This window comes from Manis pentadactyla, chromosome 3 (assembly GCF_030020395.1).
Source record: "Manis pentadactyla isolate mManPen7 chromosome 3, mManPen7.hap1, whole genome shotgun sequence".
NCBI lineage: Eukaryota > Metazoa > Chordata > Mammalia > Pholidota > Manidae > Manis > Manis pentadactyla.
Genome location: NC_080021.1, coordinates 51,925,461 through 51,945,418, shown reverse-complemented (window position 1 = coordinate 51,945,418; position 19,958 = coordinate 51,925,461). Strand labels below are relative to the sequence as shown.

General features: G+C 32.5%; 1 protein-coding gene across 1 annotated transcript in view; it reads left to right on the top strand.

The window, feature by feature from the left end:
- The window catches only part of CNBD1 (cyclic nucleotide binding domain containing 1), a 296,599-nt gene extending 279,066 nt beyond the window's left edge, over positions 1 to 17,533 (top strand). The window contains exons 11-12 of the mRNA XM_036925074.2: positions 3,287 to 3,346; positions 17,417 to 17,533. Of these exons, the coding sequence (XP_036780969.2) occupies positions 3,287 to 3,346; positions 17,417 to 17,533 (177 nt within the window). The remainder of the gene's footprint in view (positions 1 to 3,286; positions 3,347 to 17,416) is intronic.
- The last annotated feature ends 2,425 nt before the right edge of the window (positions 17,534 to 19,958 follow it).

Below are 19,958 nucleotides of genomic sequence, written 5' to 3'. Positions count from 1 at the left end.
AATGAGACATCATCTCACACCAGTTAGGATGGCCAACATTCAAAAGACAAGCAACTACAAATGTTGGCCGGGCTGTGGAGAAAGGGGAACCCTCTTAACACTGCTGGTGGAAATGTAAATTTGTTCAACCATTGTGGAAAGTAGTATGGAGGTTCCTCAAAAAACTACTGTTTGACCCAGGAATTCCACTCCTAGGAATTTCCCTAAGAATGCAGGAGCCCAATTTGAAAAAGACATTTGTACCCCTGTGTTTATTGCAACACTATTTACAATAGCCAAGAAATGGAAGCAACCTAAATGTCCATCAGTAGATGAATGAATAAAGAAGATGTGGTACATATACACAATGGAATGTTATTCAGCCATAAGAATAAACAAATCCTACTATTTGCAACAACATGGATGGAGCTAGAGGGTATTATGCTCAGTGAAATAAGCCTGGCGGAGAAAAACAAGTATCAAATGATTTCACTCATCTGTGGAGTATAAGAACAAAGAAAAACTGAAGGAACAGAACAGCAGCAGAATCACAGAACCCAAGAATGGACTAACAGTTACCAAAGGGAAAGGGACTGTGGGAAGGGAGGGATAAGTGGGGAATAGGGGCAGTACGATTAGCACACATAATGTGGGGGGGTCACGGGGAAGGCAGTATAACCCAGAGAAGACAAGTAGTGATTTTATAGCATCTTACTATGCTGATATACAGTGACTGTAATGGAGTATTTGGTGGGGACTTGATAATAGGGGGAGTCTAGTAACCATAATGTTGCTCATGTAATTGTACATTAATGGTACCAAATTTTTAAAAAATTGATAAAAATAAATAACCTACAGTGATAGATGTCAGAAAGTAATTGCCTTTATGAAAAGGGATTTGACTAAAAAAAGTTATGACTGAACTTCCTAGGGTAGTAGAGTACTTCATCTTGTTTTGTATAATGGTAACACAAGTATACAGTTGTCAAAGTTCATCAAACAGAAAATGTTAGAGAAGTACATTTTTTGTATATAATTTATACTTCAATTAAAAAATATTGTTAGCTGAAATATCACTCATAAAGGGATTAGTTGGGTGGAGCCTTAAGTCAACTGAAGGATGTTTATTGCTTGTCTATCAAAATCAAGGTACTGTGGCACTAACTAGGTAAGGGTGACCCCCTCCTCAAAAATAAGGATAGGAGGAAGAAAGGAAGGCAAGCACACAAAACAAATTAACTTTTCTTTTGTTTCATTTAGTCAACAAATATTTATTGAGCACCCACTATCTCCTGTCTTCCAGGCACTGGAAATAGAATGGTAAACAATTCAAGGGACTCACTGCTTTCACAAAACTTCTAGTGGGGAGAAAACCATAGGTGTTTAAGTCAGTTATTTTACTCCAATTGAACCAGGAAAGTCCACAGTGAGAAAAACTGAGAAAGCATTTGAATAGGCTAAAAATGAACAATGGAGGAAGCCACTGGAATTTTTGGACAAAAGAGATTAATAATTTATTTTGATAGTACAGATAAATTATCTTTGCATGTTATATTCTTTTATGTAGAAATAGTATGAAAATCATAAAACTAATTATGATTTTAAAAACCTAATCAATCATTAGTATTTTTTTCAAAAGAAAAACAGTTTTGGCAGCAGTGTAGAGATTGGAATGGGGGAGAATATCATGATCTAATACATGAGCAAAATTCTACTCTTAAATAAACAAACGATGCTACCAGGAAATCTTATGCACACTTTTCAGCATTTCTTACACGTATGAGACAATCTCGGGTTTCTACTCCTTGCATATGTTTAGTGTGTCATCCTGGACATCCGCTAATACTAAATACCTGTGTTTTTATTTTCACTGAAAGATGTTTCATTTGGACTGCCATAAAAGAGATGGGTCATTAGTGATTCTACAATGTAAAGTTATCCCGCAGATTATCCTTGTATGAAGAATAATGATGTCAGGAAAGCCATAGTCACTACAATTAATCATAAAGTTTGCTTCACACCGGGAGTCATTATAGGCATTATTTCAAAAGTGATTGTCAAACTATCACAAATCTCCAAATAAAAACGAAAGTAATTTTATATAGCATTTATCACCTGGGAATCATTATAAACTGATATTTTCTGAATACTAAAATCAAAACATGTAATGAACAAAGTAAGAAGCTTATGTGCCTGCTGAATTACCAGGGTTTGAATTATGCTAAGTGTATTTAGAGTCCATATATGTTTGGCAAAAATGAATAATATATGTTTCTTACTCAATTAGTTTATTTGATTATTTTATTGATTATGGCAAGTTATTGTCCATCATTTTGAATAACTAGAAACTTGCTATTTTATGTGAAAAACCATATTTCAGAATCAAAATAAGCTGTTATACAGTATATATCTTTAATATCCTTATTATATGATATAATATATGGAACCAAATTGATTACCATTTGAATTATTTTGGTTATACATAAGCCATAAGGTACTATTACAGGTTTTAATTTAAATAGTTGGAATGTTAAGTGGCATACTGTTTTTCTCCCTCAGAAATGTTTTTATAATCATTTGTTTAATAGTGTTCTTTTTAAATGTGTAAAATGTAATAGATGAGTAATTATGTCCTCTGAAATGTAAAAATGTCTTTTTATATTTGATAACTAAAAGCTCTGAGGGAGCTGTTGGGTTTTTAACTTATGTATCTATAATATAAATATATATTCAACATATTTGTGGACACTCATTATGTTCACAATTTGAATTTAAAAGCAATAAAAATAAAAAAGATCTATACCGAAGAAATAAAATAATAATCCTAGTTTGACATAGCACTATAGAAATCATGTTGATAAAATCTTTATTTAGAAAATAGGGAAGGGTTGTGATTTCATCCCTCTATTTATTAGTTGTTTTTGTTTTATAAAATGGAAGTGTTATTAAGATACAAGAATACTTGGAAATACTCTGTGTGTATGTCACTTTATATAAACATAATTAAATTGTGTATATATTTGATAATTATTCTTTATAAACTTCCAAGAGAACTTCATTGCAAGACCCAGTTTGTCTTTGAAAATCTGACTGTCTTCATGTTTGATGCTTTGCTCAAATAAGTTATCCCATCTCTTTGTTCCATGTGCCTATTCAGCTCCTCTGCTGTTATTTTCCAGGTGCTCACAGTTATACAGGTTCAAGACTTCCTTTGATTATAAATTTAGTGGTTTGAATCACAGCAAAGAATACTAAATAATTGAAAAATATTGACTCATTTAACCAATCTAATCTTGTTTTCTTATAGGAGGAGGTCAAAAATGAATACTTGCTAAAGGAAAAACAAAAGGAATGGAAAAGTTTCAAGGTATTAAACTATATGTTGCGATAAAATATATAGGATATATAATAATTCATTCCTTTTGGTATACTATATTAATTAGTAATAACTGCTTCAGAGACTATCAATATTAAGGAAAATAAGGGACATTAAAGAAAATATTTTTTACTGAAAAATGCATTGCTTAATTGGTTATAGCTTAATACTGTCTTGTAAGAAACACATAAAATAAAATTGTAGTAACTATTTTTTGCCTTCAAATTTAGAGGGAATAATATGCATTAAATATCTACTGGGTGCTAAGCAGTGTATATATGCTGTATTATTTAACCTTTTTAAATACTTTTACTAAAATTATAAAGGTAATAAATAATTATTGCTTTTTTATTTTATGGAAGAAGAAACTAAGGACTGTGGAGATGAAGGAACTTGTTAAAGTAACATAAATGGTATAACTGTCAGTAATACAATTTGGGTTTGCCCAAATCCAGATACAATGAGTTCTTTGTAATTTCATAGTGCTTTCTATGAAGGCTATATAATGCAGTTGGAAATTGAGAATAAAAATATCTTTATTTTGTAATATATACATACTGAGGAAATTAGTGACTATGGTGATTTTCATATTGCTATGGGATTAATCCAAATTTTTGGCACTTTGAAAATCTGTCAGAATCATTCTCTTTGTTATCACCATCATCATCATCACTGTCTCCATCATCACTTCTCCAATACTTTCTATGAGGTACACAGAGTGGTTGAAACCATTTAATGAATTCATTTGTTTATATCTTTAAGTATACTGAGAAAATAAAGGGATTACTCTGGAGCTTTTGGCTGAGCTGAGACATACAGTCTTCAATGTATGTAGAAAACTTAAAAAGAACACAAGATAAAGAAATAAGACAATATGCACTTTTTAAATAACAACACCTCTTTATTTTTCTGGTTAACACCATAGATTAATATGGTATGAAACACCACATTATCAGTAGAAAGTAAAAATGACAGGCAGAAATTTTAACTAGGGTATTTTATTTTTAAAAAATATCCCAGCAAACTTATCAAACAAATAGAAGAAAGGGTAAAAGTTTTTCAAATAGCTCATTCTTAGGCTCTGGATCTGGGATACCACTGGTAAGTGCTGCTCAACTGCTGTGTTACTTTTAAGTCCAGTATGTATTTCTCCTTTTGATGTAGGTGTGTAGGGTGGGAACACTGACCCATTTAAGTAAGAATGGGTGTTTCAGGAAAACCTTCCAAATACTTATTGCTGTTAAGAGAATAGTGAAGCAAAGAGTGGGATGAATTCCACACTGAAACACCACCCTCCATAACCCTCTGCAATGATGTAATTTGGCAGAGTGCCAGGCTGCTCTTGCCTTGATCAATTACTAATTCTGTATCAGGGATTTGTATCACTCCAAACATTATAATTTACTAAAAACTTGTTATATTTCAACTTATTGTTGAAATATATAGTATATTTCCTTAAATTCTAGTTCTTTGCAAAATAAAATTTGATCATTTTTAAAGGTATACATAAAAATAATCACTAATAAAAATATTTTGATACCTTCTAATTTCCTTTACAGAAATCCAAATTCGTAAGAATCTTGCCCCTATCAAAATCTGCCCTACTGAACTTCTCTTAATTCTCTAAAGCCCATTCTTTCTCTTGTCTGAAATACTTTTACCTGAGCTGATATGTAGCCATTTATTGTCAGTTTCACTACTAGACTAATTTCAATAAGGGAGAGAGATTGACAAGTATGGGTCACATCATGGAAATTCAATAATTATGAAAAATGAATGAATGAATGATATGCTTACTACCAATAATTTTTTTTTCCTGGAATGTCCCAGAATAAAGGTTTCATAACTTTGTTGATGCCATCCCAAATGTATGACGGGGGAATTGCTGGAAAATCTGGGAGCTCAAGGCCCTTCATTCAAGCTGTTGTTTCTTTGGTGATTCCCTGCTGTCAGACACATGACATATTTAGAAAATGATTTTTGGAACTTTTAGTTGGATATATCAGACTCCTATAATGAATAAATAAATTTATTAAAGTTATTGTAGGAACAACATATGAAAGCAATTCACAGAGTTGAATGAAACTTGTTGCTCTTATCCCAAGTCCTAAAATCTAAGTTATTTGTCAACTGTGCAACTTTACCTGCCACAAGAATTTTTGTTAAAAATGTCCTGTCTCCTACTATTTCATTTAGTCCTATCAGGATTTGTGTTCCAGAACCAAGGACTTGTCAAGGAACTCAACCTTTATTTCCTTTCTTCCTGTAGTGTATTTATCTAGGCATTTATTTTAAAATTCTGTTAATATGCACATCAGATTTAATGGTTTGTAAACATTATACATGCACTAACAAGAGGAGACTGTGAACTTTCAAGTTCAAACTTTTTAGCTCAGCACCCTTAAGCAGTATATCTGCTCTACAGACGTTTTTCTGATTGATTCATAAAAGCTGAAACTAAAAGCCAATTGGAAAGTGTATGGAAAAAAATACATCATCATATAAAACATGAGCTAATCAGCATTTGACAAACTACTACCTACACCCCAAACCAAACTAAAACAAACTCTTGATTCGTAGTATTTGCCAATTTTGATCATTATATTCAAATATTCCCATCATAGTCAATTTCAAGCTCCCAACATGGTGACACTCTAAGTGCAGTTGGGAAGAGATGCACACGTGTGGCTCTCATGGGACCTGAGCCAGGTGCACAACACAAGTGGTTCCTGATGTCTTGTTAGATGCGCTTACACAAACCTGAGTTAACAACTAGGTCCAGGAAACTGGGCTTTTAATTAAAAAACCCCCAGAGAATAAATGAGGAGATATGGAGCCATTCCACTAGGATGGGTTGGAGGGCTGGAATCAGGAGAGATGAAGTAACCACTTAACTATTATTATGAGATATTAAGTAAAAAGTAGGAATTTGGAGGGGGAAATAAATTTTTGGTATTGCTAACAATAAGGAAAAAAATTCTGAATTTGCCAAATATTCTTTCTATATATTCTTTCTGATTCTCGTGTTAGCATTTTAATGAAAAATTTTGGGTATCAATGCTTATTTATTTTATTCATTTTGACAATATATCCCAGGCAGACCTGCCACCTTATTTCTTTGCCATTCATGTCTCTAGTCAAGCCCGTTTGCATTTCTAAGCAAGTTTGAACTCTTTGAACAAACATTCAGTGTTTTGTGCTTAGTTTTCCCTCCCAAGATTTTTCCTTTTTAACCATTCTATTCAGTTTAATTTTCTTACTTTTTCACTACAAATTCTATTTGGCTTTGTTCTTTGTGTTTTCCCTCAATCCTCATGACCAACTTCAGATCCTAGTCTTCCTTCAAGTCATAACACCCACACCTCTATCACATTGTACTTTCATATCCTAAAATATCTGAATACTTTTAATAGGTTGAACTAAATAACAATATTATAATAATAGTTCTAATCTATATATTTCACTCAAATTTATTCTCAGAATAAACATATTGGTTTTTTCTTTTGGCTAATACAGTCATTTGGGATGAAATAATAAAATAATTATGAATCAGAGAAGAATTGTGAGTCAGAATAGAAATCTATTTTAGAGTAAAAAGAACTGAAGCAAATAAAACTACAAAAATTATAATGAAATTACATTTCAAAATATGTGAAATAATCACTCCATATTAATTTTTAAATCTGTTTAGAAATTTTTGATGTCAATATTCAGTAGCTTGCAGAAATAAAAGCACAAGTCATGGATCCAGCCCTGGTCCATACATATAATTTTCATTATTTAAATGGTTTTATAAATTTTGGAAAAGGGGTCCATTGGGAAGAGACTGTTTTTTAGTGGACATGTTGAATGATTAATTGTTTAGGTTTATTTGATTAGGTTTACTTTAATTAGTCTTTATACTTACTAAGGATATTGAGTTAATTTAAGAATAGCACTTCTTATTACTTCTGAGACAGAATAGATACAACTTACTGCATTTATCTCCAAATAGTGCTAAAAAACCAGCAAAAAAGAACTCCACAGAAGTATTTATAAAAAAATAAATTTCTCACTCACTAATGTTATAACCAGTGTAAGTTATTTATTGTAAGTTCAGAGCCAAACACATTATTCTATGGGAGAAAATAGAATTGTAAGTAAATATAGATGTACCTATGCCCCAAGTGCATATGTATTTTTGATTTTTGATACATGTTTAGATCAGCATTCACATCAGTTCTTTGGCTCTAATATCATGCCTCTACTCTATCCCTTCAAATGAAGTTAAATATCATTTTAGGCTAGCTTCACTAGGCTTTATTTCATTAGTTTCTTCAGTTCCCCTCATAAATCCTACTTTCCTTTTTAAAAATTATTTTGTTGCTCTCTTCTGAACCCTCAATGATTAACATGAGACCACTAAATTAAATTTCACTTGTTATGCCTAAATCTTTATGTACCAAGTTATATTAATTGACCTGGTGCCTCAAGCTAGTCTTCATGACTGAGATGGAATATATTATTAAGAAGTGCAAATCTTTTTTTATCCTCATATAACAATTGTTGGTTGAACTTTTTATCGCAAATGAATATTTGCTTATTTTTTCCATTGGAATTATTATGAAAAGAAGTATTAATCACCAATCTCTTGAACTGTAGCTTTTAAATGGAGAATTGAAGTCTTCTTTTTCCCATATCTTTCTCATCTCCCTTCAGAAACACTGTCTCATTATCTGAAATTCTCCTTATTTGTCTTTTCTCCTCGACTTTAGGCTTTTTGAAGGAAAGGTCATTTGTTTGCAGATGTATGTCTAGAACTAAGCACAAGAATGCACATAGTATTCCTCAGCAAGCATTAGTGAAGTGATAAAAATGTATGAATATCTGCACAACTCAAATGACTCAGTATCTTCTGAAATGTAAAAAGGAAGAAAAATTTATACAAATTGCTACTATTTATTGAGCACTACTCTGTATCTGGCTATGCAATCATGGGTAAACATAAATGAAACAGTCCATACTTTCACGAATTTTTTGGATCTCCTTAATGGGAGATACAACAATTATAGAAACAAAGCCACTCATAATGCATACATAATTTGGTGAGAAGCTCTTTAAAGGATGCGGTAAAGGAAAAGAAATAAGTATATTTCTTTTCCAACCAAATAAACCCCAAAACACTATCTCCCTACATGGACTTTAAACCTTTTCTTTCACCGGGGCTTGATATCCTGTCTTCTTAATTCAAGAATACAGGTTCATTTAATAGCTTTTCCTTTGACTTTTCTGAATTTGTTTTACTATCTTAAGACTAAACCTAAATCTTTATTTATATTGAGATAATTTGTGATTTTTTTGTACTTTTCTGTTTAGGATTTCTGGTAATCCTCTTTACTTCCTTTTTAATTTCTCTGATTATACATATATATCAGGTCCACTAATTTTTTTTGTAGTGGACACTTGGCCATATAAGATCTACCCATAGAAAATAATTCTAGATTCTCAGATTCATCTATTTTTGAATCAGATTAAAATGTCTTCCAATTCATTTCTTTAAGATTTGCTTGTTAGAGCTAAGTATGTATAAGGTATTTTTCTAGTTTTAATTGTTTCTGTTTCAGTACGCAGCACTTCTTAAATGTGGAAGTTGCTAGCTATAGGGAAGCTTTTTCTTCCAGACCTTAGAATTTATTTTAATCTCAATATGTGATGTGGAACTTGTGGAGTAGCAACATAATTAAGTATTCTGCAGGAAGCAATTGTAATTTCCTTCTTTTTCCCTTTTCTGTGGGAAAAGAGAAAGATGTAATGCTAATTTTGTGCATTATGCATTGTAATGTCTTATCTTGAATATATATGTAGTTCTATGATTCTTTCTTTAATGTAAAACCCCAGTTTCCATGACTCTTCATATAAAGATATAAGTATTTCTTCAGACCATTGTAATTCAAAAGTTGTTTAAAGTAGTGATTAATGATATAGCATTCTTTCTAAATTGTACATAGGCCAATTGCGTATACTATATAAAGAGCTAGTGTCAATTCATCAGTAATAAGAGGGTGAAAACTCAGGGATGAAATTCAGGGCGGCAGGGCAGAATAGCTAAATCAGTTACAGATAGAGGATGCTTCCTATGCAAAGGACAGCATGTCATTATCACAAGTCTTGAAGTGAGAAGACAGGATATCAAGCCCTAGTGAAAGAAAAGGTTTAAAGTCCATGTAGGGAGACAGTGTTTCGAGGTTTGTTTGGTTGTTTGCTTTGAATTTAGAAATTTAGATATCCACGCTGGACATAGAGTATGAAGGAAATGTTGACAAATGATTATATATATATAGCAGGATTCAGCATGGAGAAGGCTCAGCCAGGCAATAAACAGAATCTTTTTATAGGTATAGCTTATATTTCCAAATTCAAGAGATAAATCTCCAAACCAAGGGTAAGAAAAGAGTTTGGTTTCTGAGACTCACAATAATTTCTCAGGTACCAGAACAGGCAGGTGGGTTTACAAAATAGCACCAACAGAGTATGAAGATCAACAATAAAATGACTTTCTGATCTCATCCTCATGGTGTAACAGAATACCCACTTAGACAATAAAGTCACAAGGTTGGTTAGTCCTGCTTTATAGAGTTGGGATTATGCATGGACTAGTCATTGTAGCAGGAAGATAAATCCTCTGGGTAGTCTTTAATTTGTAATAAGTTTTTTAAAATTTCAGCATTACTGAAGTACAATTGACACATAAATTGTGAGATATTTAAAGTGTACACTGAAGTGAGTTGGTATACATATATACTGTGAAAGAATTCTTATTTAGTTAATTAACACAACTATCACCTCATTAATTTGTGTGAGAGAGAGAAAATGTTTAAATTCTATTTTCTTAACAAATTTCAATTATACAATATAGTGTTGTCAGTTGTAGTCACTCTGTTTTACATCACATCTTCAGACCTCATTAGTCTTACAGCAGAAAGTTTGTACCCTTTTGCCAACGTCTTCCTATTTCTTCCAACCCTAGCCCCAGGAAACCACTTTTTTACTGTTTCTACCAGTTTGACATTTTTTTTAGATTCTACATATAAGTGGTATCACACAGTATTTGTTTTTCTCTATCTGGCTTAGTTAACAAAATACCCTCAAGTTCCATCTATGTTGTCACAAATGGCAGGATGTCCTTTTTTCTCATGGCTGAATAATATTCCATCATCTACACATACCATGTCTTTATCCATTCATCTGTTGATACACTCTTAAATTGTTTCTGTATCTTATTATTATTCTCTGTGAATAATACTGCAATGAACATGGGAGTGCAAATATCTCTTTGATATCTTGTTTTCATTTCCTTTGGATATATCCCAGAGGTGGGATTGCTGGCTCATATAGTAGTTCCATTTTTAAATATTAAGGAACCTCCATGTTGTTTTCCAGAGTGGCAACAATAACTTATATTCCCATCAAGAGTTCCCTTTCTCCACATCCTTGCCAGCATTTGCTATCTCTTGTCTTTGATAAGAGCCATTCTAACAGGTATGAAGTTATCTCATTTTGGTTTTGATTTGCATTTCCCTGATGATTAGTGTTGTGGAGCACCTTTCCATGCAGCTGTTGGCCATTTGTATGTCTTCTTTGGAAAACTGTCTATTCAATTCTTCTGTGCACTTTAATATCAGGTATTTTTTTCCATTGAGTTGTTCTTTATATATTTTGGATATTAAACCCCAAAAGGCACCTACATTAGGAAGAAATAAAAGTGTCTCTATTTGAAGATGACATGATACTGTATATAGAAAATCCTGAAGACTCCTTCAAAAGACTGTTAGAACTAATAAATGAATGCAGTATATTTGCAGGATACAAAATAAATACACAAAAATCACTTGTATTTCCATATATTAATAATAAACTATCAGAAATAGAAAGTAAGAAAACAATACTATTTACAATTATTCAAAAATAATAAAGTACCTAGGGATAAATTTCACTAAGGAGGTGAAAGAGCTGTACACTGAAACCTTAAGACATTGATGAAGAATTGAAGAAGAAACAAATAAATGGAAAGATGTTTCTGCCCATGGATTAGAAAAATGTATATTGTTAAAATGTTCATATTATCCAAAGCAATCTACAGATTCAGTGCAATCCCTATCAAAAGTACAGCAGCATGTTTCATGGAAATAAAACAATGATCCTAAAGTTTATATGAGACCACAAAGGACCCTGATTAGTCTGTACATTCTTGAGTAAGAACAAAGCTGGAGGCATCACATGTCCTGATTTCAGACTGTATTATAAAGCTATAGTAATCAAAACAGTATGGTAGTGACATAAAAGCAGACACATAGATCAATGGAAAAGAATAGAAAGCCCAGAAATGAACTCACACATATATGGTTAATTAATTTATGACAGAGGAGCCAAGAATATATAATGGGGAAAGGATAGCATCTTCAATAAACGATGTTGGGAAAACTGGACAGCTGCATGCAAAAAACTGAAAACAGACCACTTTCTTTTACACACTCAAATCAACTCAGAAGAGATTAAAACTTGAATGTAAGACCTGAAACCATAGAACTACTAGAAGAAAGGAAAGGGAATAAGCTCCTTGACATAGATTTTGTCAGTGATGTTTTTGGATTTGACACCAAAAGAAAAAGCAACAAAGGAAAAAATAACCAAGTGGGACTTCATCAAAGTATATAGCTTCTGCACAGCCAATGAAAAGGCAACTTACTGAATGGGAGAAAATATTTGCAAATTTAGTAAGTTTTATAACAAAAGTTTATGTGTGTGTGTGTGTGTGTGTGTGTGTGTATGTGTGTGTGTGTAAGAAACCTATATGAGGGATCCACAAACATCTATTAAAGAACATGTATATTTATATGGATACATAAATAGAGATATATCTGTAGCTATGTTATCCACACATTTGTGTGTTTTATTTTTGGTTTGAGTACTAAGTACTTATCAACACATTTGCTCATACATTTCAAAGATAAAACACGTAAACTAAGACTGTAAGTAAGCTATTTAATTTCCTGTGAAAAATCATTTTCCATCTCACGATAACTGATTTTTCCTATCTTTGGTTATATTAATTTAATGGTATTCTTGAGAATCCAAACCTAACAACTGACTTGCTCTCCTGACCTTTCCCATATTTGTCTGTAGGTAAAATTAGTCATTATAGTTGGACTACTTCTCTGATGCTGAGTTTGACCATTTCTCAACTGCTGCTTTTAATAAAAGACATAATCATCTGGGAAATATAAATACAGTTTCTGGAGAGACCTGAGTCCTTCTGAGAGTGATTGCCTGGTGGGCCAAGTTCTGTCATCATAAACTCACAGGCAGTTCACACTGGAAAACATGTTTAAGGGTGTGAGAATATGTAGACAGATTTTACCCTTTTTGTTTAACTTGGTGGTCTTTGGCTTCACTGCTTGTAGCATTGTTTCATAACAATGCATTTTCTTATGTGATTTTCAGGACTAGTTTTTAATATAGAGACCTGCTGGTTTTCATGAGATTTGGGAAACAGGATGGACTGGGAAGCTGTCAAAAGGTTTTGTCCATTTGCTAACTATGAAATAAATTTGAAAGGCTGTGTCCACTGTGAACCACAAATAAGAAGTGCTGTAAAGTGTTCAAATTAATTTTCCAGTGCAATGGAAAAGATGCAAGTACTGTAATATCAGCTTCTGCATTTTCCTTTTTTGCTCCAGAATTTCTCTTTCTCTTTCTCTACCCTGCCCCATTCTCTCTCTTCTCCCCTCACCTCTGTCTCTGTCTCTCTCTTACATGACAAAAATAAATGCTTTAATTTGCTGACCACTAAATTCATTAATCCCAATTCCTTTCTTAGCTTTGTTGCCAAACACGGTCACTTATCCAGATAAAAAAAAACACCTTAAGAGAAAATGAGGTTCTGATACATGCAATAACATGGATAAAACTGAAGATATTATGCTAAGTGAAATAAGCTAGACACAAAAAGACAAATATATATGAAATACCTGGAATAGTCAAATTCTATCTCACATCCGTAGAGACAGAAGGTAGGATAGTGGTCACCTGGGGCTCGGGGGAGAGTGGAATTGGGAGTTACTGTTTAATGGGTACAGAGTTTCAATTTGGGATGGATGAAAATATTTTGGAGATGGATAGAGGTGGTGTTACACAACAGTGTGAATGTACTTAATGACACCAGACTGTACACTTATAGAAGGTAGAAATAGTAAATGTTATGTTTATTTTACTATGTTAGAGAGAAAGCAAGAGAGAAAAAAGAGGCATAAGACAAATGCATACATTTTAGATGATATTGTAATTCCCTAATTTTGGAGAAAGAAATTTTTTTCTTATTTTTCCATTTTATCTATCTTTAATAATTACACTTAATGGCCTAAATTGAATGAGTAGTAATACCCTATATTACCAAGTCTAACATAACAACAATAAATCAACAAAGCCTAACTGAATATTCTTAAGCCTTTAAAAAATGTTTATCTAACAAAGTAAATCAGTAGGAACACAAAGAATGGACTGTGGCTAATGTCCAATTTTCCAATTTTCACTCCATTGTATTTATAATAGTGCTCTAATGGGAAAATATTTACCATCAATCCAGAGAAGGAGAAGATATAGAGAATAATTTCCATGTGGTTGGTTGATACTAAAAGAACAGAGGGTTTTTTGAGGTTTTTGGAAGTTTCCAAAGAAATCAGAATTGTACGTGCTCCCCAAGAAAGAGTACCTGTGTCAGTTTCCCCACAGTGTTCTGAGGTCGCACACTTCAGAGAGAGCAACTCTGTGGTGCACCTGGAGAGGGTGGGCTACGGCAAATGGTGTCTTACAAGTGTCAGTCACCCAAGGTTAAGGGATAGGTGGGCTCAAAGCAAAATGCGCCATTAGTGACCGTGCAGAGACACCAGATGTTCTTCCTCAAAGGCTTAAATTGCACTAGAGCCATGACATTTACACTATTCTAAATTGAATGGAAATGATATCTAAGAGTGATTAAATCCTGTTTCCCACAAGTCAGAGAGTGATTTTTCTAATTTAATGTAAAAAAATGAGAAGATTGTTACTTTTTTATGTTCTATAGAAAATTTTAGGACCATTGAATGAGCTTACTTTTGCCTTAAAAAAAAAACTGTTGTTGCATCTATCTATATCTTATTATCAACACTGTGTAACAGTATTTTGAAAAATAGATTTTTTTTATTTGGAAATGGGAGCCATTAGATATATAAAATACCATTTTAACTCAGCTCTCTCTAAAGTCATAATTATATTTGGTGCTATTAAACAAGTATTCTTACTTTATTAGTACAGATCTTCCTTGACTTACAATGGGGTATACCCCAGAAAACACATCCTAAGTTGAAAATAATCTTGTTGAAAATACCTTTAATACACCTAACCTACCAAACGTTATAGCTTAGCCTTGCCTACCTTAAAAGTGCTTAGAACACTTGCATTAGTTCACAGCTGTAAAAAAATCATCTAACACAAAACCTATTTTATAATCAAGTGTTGACTATCATGTAATTTATTGAATACTGTACTGAAAATGAAAAAAAGAATGGTTGTACGGGTACAGAATGGTTGTAAGCTATTGGTTGTTTACCCTCGTGATTGCGTGACTGACAGGAAACTGTAGCTTACTTCCCCTACCCAGGACCACGAGGTATATATTTCTAGCTTGGGAAAAAGATCAAAATTCAGAATTCAAAGTATGGTTTCTACCAAATGTGCATCACTCTTTCACCTTTGTAAAGTCAAAAAATTGTACGAACCATCATTAAGTTAGGGACCATCTGTATTTTTCTTCCCCTCTATCTAATAAATTGCTCTTTTACCTGGTTTTATTGGTCTTTCTTACTTGTATTGCATGTTTTATTGGAAGTTATCACCAATCATTTTTGCAAATATGGCAATATAAATAAAAGGTAAATAAGCAAACAACAGCAGTTTGACAGTAATTCCAACAAAATGTTATTTCTGTTGGCATCTGCTTCTGACAACTAAGAATCCATGATTTATATTCTCCACACTTATATATATATATCTGACAATTTACTGTCTCTTTGGTCAACACTTTTTTTCCCTTTTCCTTTTCAGTTATTATTACCAAGTCATAAGTTTTATGAGTTTTTTGAGGAATTTACCAAAATAGGATTACGCTATATTTAGAGCTTTTATTTTGCGGCAACATAAAGAGAACACTGAATTGGATTCAAATATCTGCCTTACCACTTTTGAACTTTAAGACTCACAGGTTACTCCACATCTCCAAACTTTAATTTGGGATTTCTCAACCTATGGGAAACTGGTTCCTTCTGATCCATATGTGCAATCTCAGTACAACAACTCCTGTCTATATGATATCACATGTCTCTTATTTTTATTATAAATCTGTATATTAGTGCTGCTTGTTAATTGCATTAATAGAAAACTAATGTAAATGTCTCCTGAACTATTTGGATTACCACTTTTAAGTATCTCATTATTGTCCTGAGATTCATTCTTTCTGTTTTTAATTTGTACTACTTTAATTATCCAAGTTTTATAGAAAAAAGTTAACAAATTTAATACGTAATTTTTTCCTTTGTACCAGTTGAATGGAAAATAACCTAATAGCAGGCTGTTAAGTGTGGGAAAATGTTTTTCAGTCCTTCAAATGTGGTATAGAATTAAATTAATATGCTCCACACAATAATATAAGCATACTGAACTAAAAACAAGAACAAACAAAAATTGTGCTGTTACAATAGGTACCTTTCCTGAGGTCTGACAGAGTTTCAGCTTAACTGTAGTATCTTTCAAATCAAATTCATGCTAGCTTGAATATTATTGACTTCATAGTATTTATGGACAATTTCTTTGTCTTAATAGTTGTAAATGTTTGTGTTCCAATAATTAAATTTAAGTAGCATATTATGTAATTATTCACATCAACCCTGGGAGTCAACCAAAATTTTTTATTAGAAACTGCTTTAGTGTCCTCATCTAAAAACCACATAATTCCTATCTTTCAGGGTTATTGTGAAGGTTAAATGAGACATAATAGGCAATCAGAGAAACTCATTCCCTCTACTTATTTATAAATATCACTTACTCCTTATGGCTTTTATTTCATTCTCTGTTTTCTTAACTAAAGTCAATATGAATGAAACAAAATGTAGATTAGGAAGTGTTTTTAAAATATTAATGCCATTCTCCAGATTATGGTAAATTTTGCCCTGAAATAATGACCCCCAAATCCTCAGTGACTTTCAGAAATAAAGGGTCACTTCTTACCCACTTGCCTAGCATGGGTTGGCTGCATGTCTGCATTAGGCTGGGAATCAGAATGTTGTTCTCATATGGAGAACAGAAAGTCAGTTTAGGGAACACTCAGTGGTTCCCAAAGCTGCTTCTTGGAAATGGCACACCTCACATCTTCTCTCATTGTATTAACCAAAGCAAGTTACAGAACCATCCCGGAATCAATGGGACAGAAAATTTTAAGCCTCTTCTAAGAAGGGGCACCATACAGAGTTCCCTTATGGGGAGGTTTGAGAGGGGGACCATACGTTTAAATGATAATACAAGCTACTCCACTTGTTAGAAGAGTTGCCAATGATCTTGGCAAATAATAAAAATAGGGCAAATAATTCCTTGCTATCTGGTTAATATCAGTAATAGGAGGATAGCTAAATGCCATATATAAAGAGTTTAAGATCTCATTAAAAGAACATGTTTTATAAATCAAAATTATAATTTCCCCTCATATTTTTTTTAAACTTCAAAAAAAGTAGTTCCATTGAGAAATAAATTATAGATATGAATGTCCAGAGTTTTATTTAATGGATAATTTTATTTAATGGATAATTTAATTTATTTAATGGAAAAATTATGTTTTCTATAGATTTTGCTTAGGTGAAAATTTTATCCTTTAAAGTCTTAAGAGGGATTCTTTTGTTGTAATTTTTCTATTTGTTTTTATATGGAATTCATGTTATTATAAGTTTTAAAATTTAGGGGTGATAGGATTAATTCTCTTTAATAATCCTTTTTTTCTAGGATAAGACAATGAAAAACTCCTTGTATTATAATGGAATTACTCCAGACTTTGGAAAATGGAACCATTACTGGACAAGCATTCCTAGGAATCTCAAGGACACATTACTCAGTTATTAAAGATACCAACTCATAAGAAGCTGGATTATTAATTTTTTTTTTTAAGTTTTAAATTTGGAATCACTGTAATCATCTACCAAATTACCTTACACCTCTATTTCTTCCTGCAGACCAGCTTCTTACTAATTTGTTCAGATAAATAAATTCCTACTAATATATTTACTTCTTTGGACAACTGAATCTCTTTTCTACTCTTTTTTTGGGGGGGATTCCCTTTATTAGGGTCTCCCGATCATAAAAGGAGATAAAAATATCTTTCATAACAATTTTCAGAGGACAAAAAATTTTTAATAAGATTTCTGATATCTAAATCCCAATTAAAACATTTAAATTAATACCATGCTTTTGCTTATTAAATTAAATGTAAAACTGAAACAAGATTAAGAAGCTTATTTTTGCTTTTGAAAGTTTATAAAACAAAAGTATTTTTACCATCTTAAACTTGCTTGCAAAGCAGTTTATTCTTTTCCATGCATTCTATATTTTATGTAAGATAGCTTAATATATGCATATATGCCTATGTAAGATGATTGTTATAACAAAATAATACAGACTAGGCAGCTTATAAACAACAGAAATTTATTTCTCACAGTTCTTGAGGCTGAGAAGTCCAAGATCAAGATGCCAGTATGTTCACTTTCTGGTGAGAACCCTTTTCCTGGTCCATAGCCTGTACCTTCTCCCTATGTCTTTACATGGTCAAAGGGGCTAGGAAGCACTCTGGGATCTCTTTTATAAGACCACTAGTTCCATTCATGAGGGCTCCACTCTCATGACTTAAGCACCTTCCAAAATCCCTTTCTCCGAAACTATCACATTAGGATTTGGACATAGGAATTTGGTGGGAAGAGTGGAACATAAACATTCAAACCATAGTTAAGCAAATAGAATTTCTGTGTAATAGAGTTATGAAAAACATTTCTAAAGACAAACTTGCACAATTCTAAAGTAACTTATTTAAAAAGTTATAGTTACGTATCTCTTCAATCATTATCATCACCATTTTAATCCATTTTCTTTGATGCCATGAGTCCTTCTACTTCCTGTCTCCTACAGAGAAGCCCACAAGTAATCATGTGACATCTCTCACTGCTTAGCCAATTGATATTCAAACTTGCTATTTCTGATAATACTTGATTTATGCTTCACAGTAATAATTTATCCACAGAGTATCTGAAAAGCTTCTAATTTAAGAAGAAATAATGATAGCAATAAAACAGTCTGTTCAAACATCAGTGGAATGATAAAAATCTCAAATGGTTCCTCATTCTTGGATAGAGGCAGAGAATTGATAGATTCAGAGAGGGTTTTGAACGTGAGTTTCACACTATGCCTGATGTATATAATTGAACATTTTAAAACACCATTTTGATTATTTCAAATGTCTTCAAATACCAAAAGGTTTCAGATTCTCCTGAAATTTGCAACTCAAACAAACTCTTTTAATTTGACCGAAACTATAATAAGTTATGACACTTAAAACTTTCATAAGCAGTGCAAACAAGTATTAGTGGCTCACAACTTCAAAATATTTAGAATTGTTATAACATTACTCATTTAAAAAAAACATTTATGGAGGTTTTAATACATGCCAGACACTGAACCAAGCATGGGAAATTAAAATATAATTAAAATATGGATCCACCTCTCAGGACTAGTCTGAGCTTAGCAAAAAAACATATGAATAAAATATGTAATTATATGATAAATTCAACAATAAATATATGGTGAGTATGATGGTGTCATCCAGAAAGCAGTGATCAAACTATTAAATTTTTCAAAGAGCATTTTATATTTTAAGAAATAAGAGTTGAGTCCTTAAGAGAAAATAAGCATTTTTTTTCCAAGCAGATCTAAGGAAGAAAAAGGGGATGAATGGCATTGCAGCAGCCTGGAAGGGCAAAGCACAGTATGTATTTCAGAACCTATAGTTACTGAAGAGTTCTTAAACATGAGGGTACTTGTGAAAAAATGTCAGAGGATGGTGTGGTAAGTGGTAGGTGAGATAAAGGCCAGCTTCTGTGTGTGCTAAACATGCAGTTACAAAGGGCTTCATGCTTAGAAAATTCCTGCTACGTTTTAATACCTTTGTTACCATCTTGAAATTCTTAGTAATTTATGAACAAGAGGCCCCATGTTTTCATTTTTCAATGGGCTCATAAGTTATTTAGCAGGTTCTTAGTAAAATCTACATTGTGATTAAACATATGTGTCATACCGGAGGCTTGGATTTTGTCCTGTGAGGTATACAAGACAAGCATGAATAACTTTAATAAGGGAAATGATGCCATAATATTTATATTTTAAGAAGGTTACACCAGTGGAGAGACTAGAAGAAAGAACACAAAGAACACAATAGCAATAGCCCAAGTGAGATACAATGAGGGCTTGAACTAAGCAATACTTGTGCAGTTAGATAAATGAA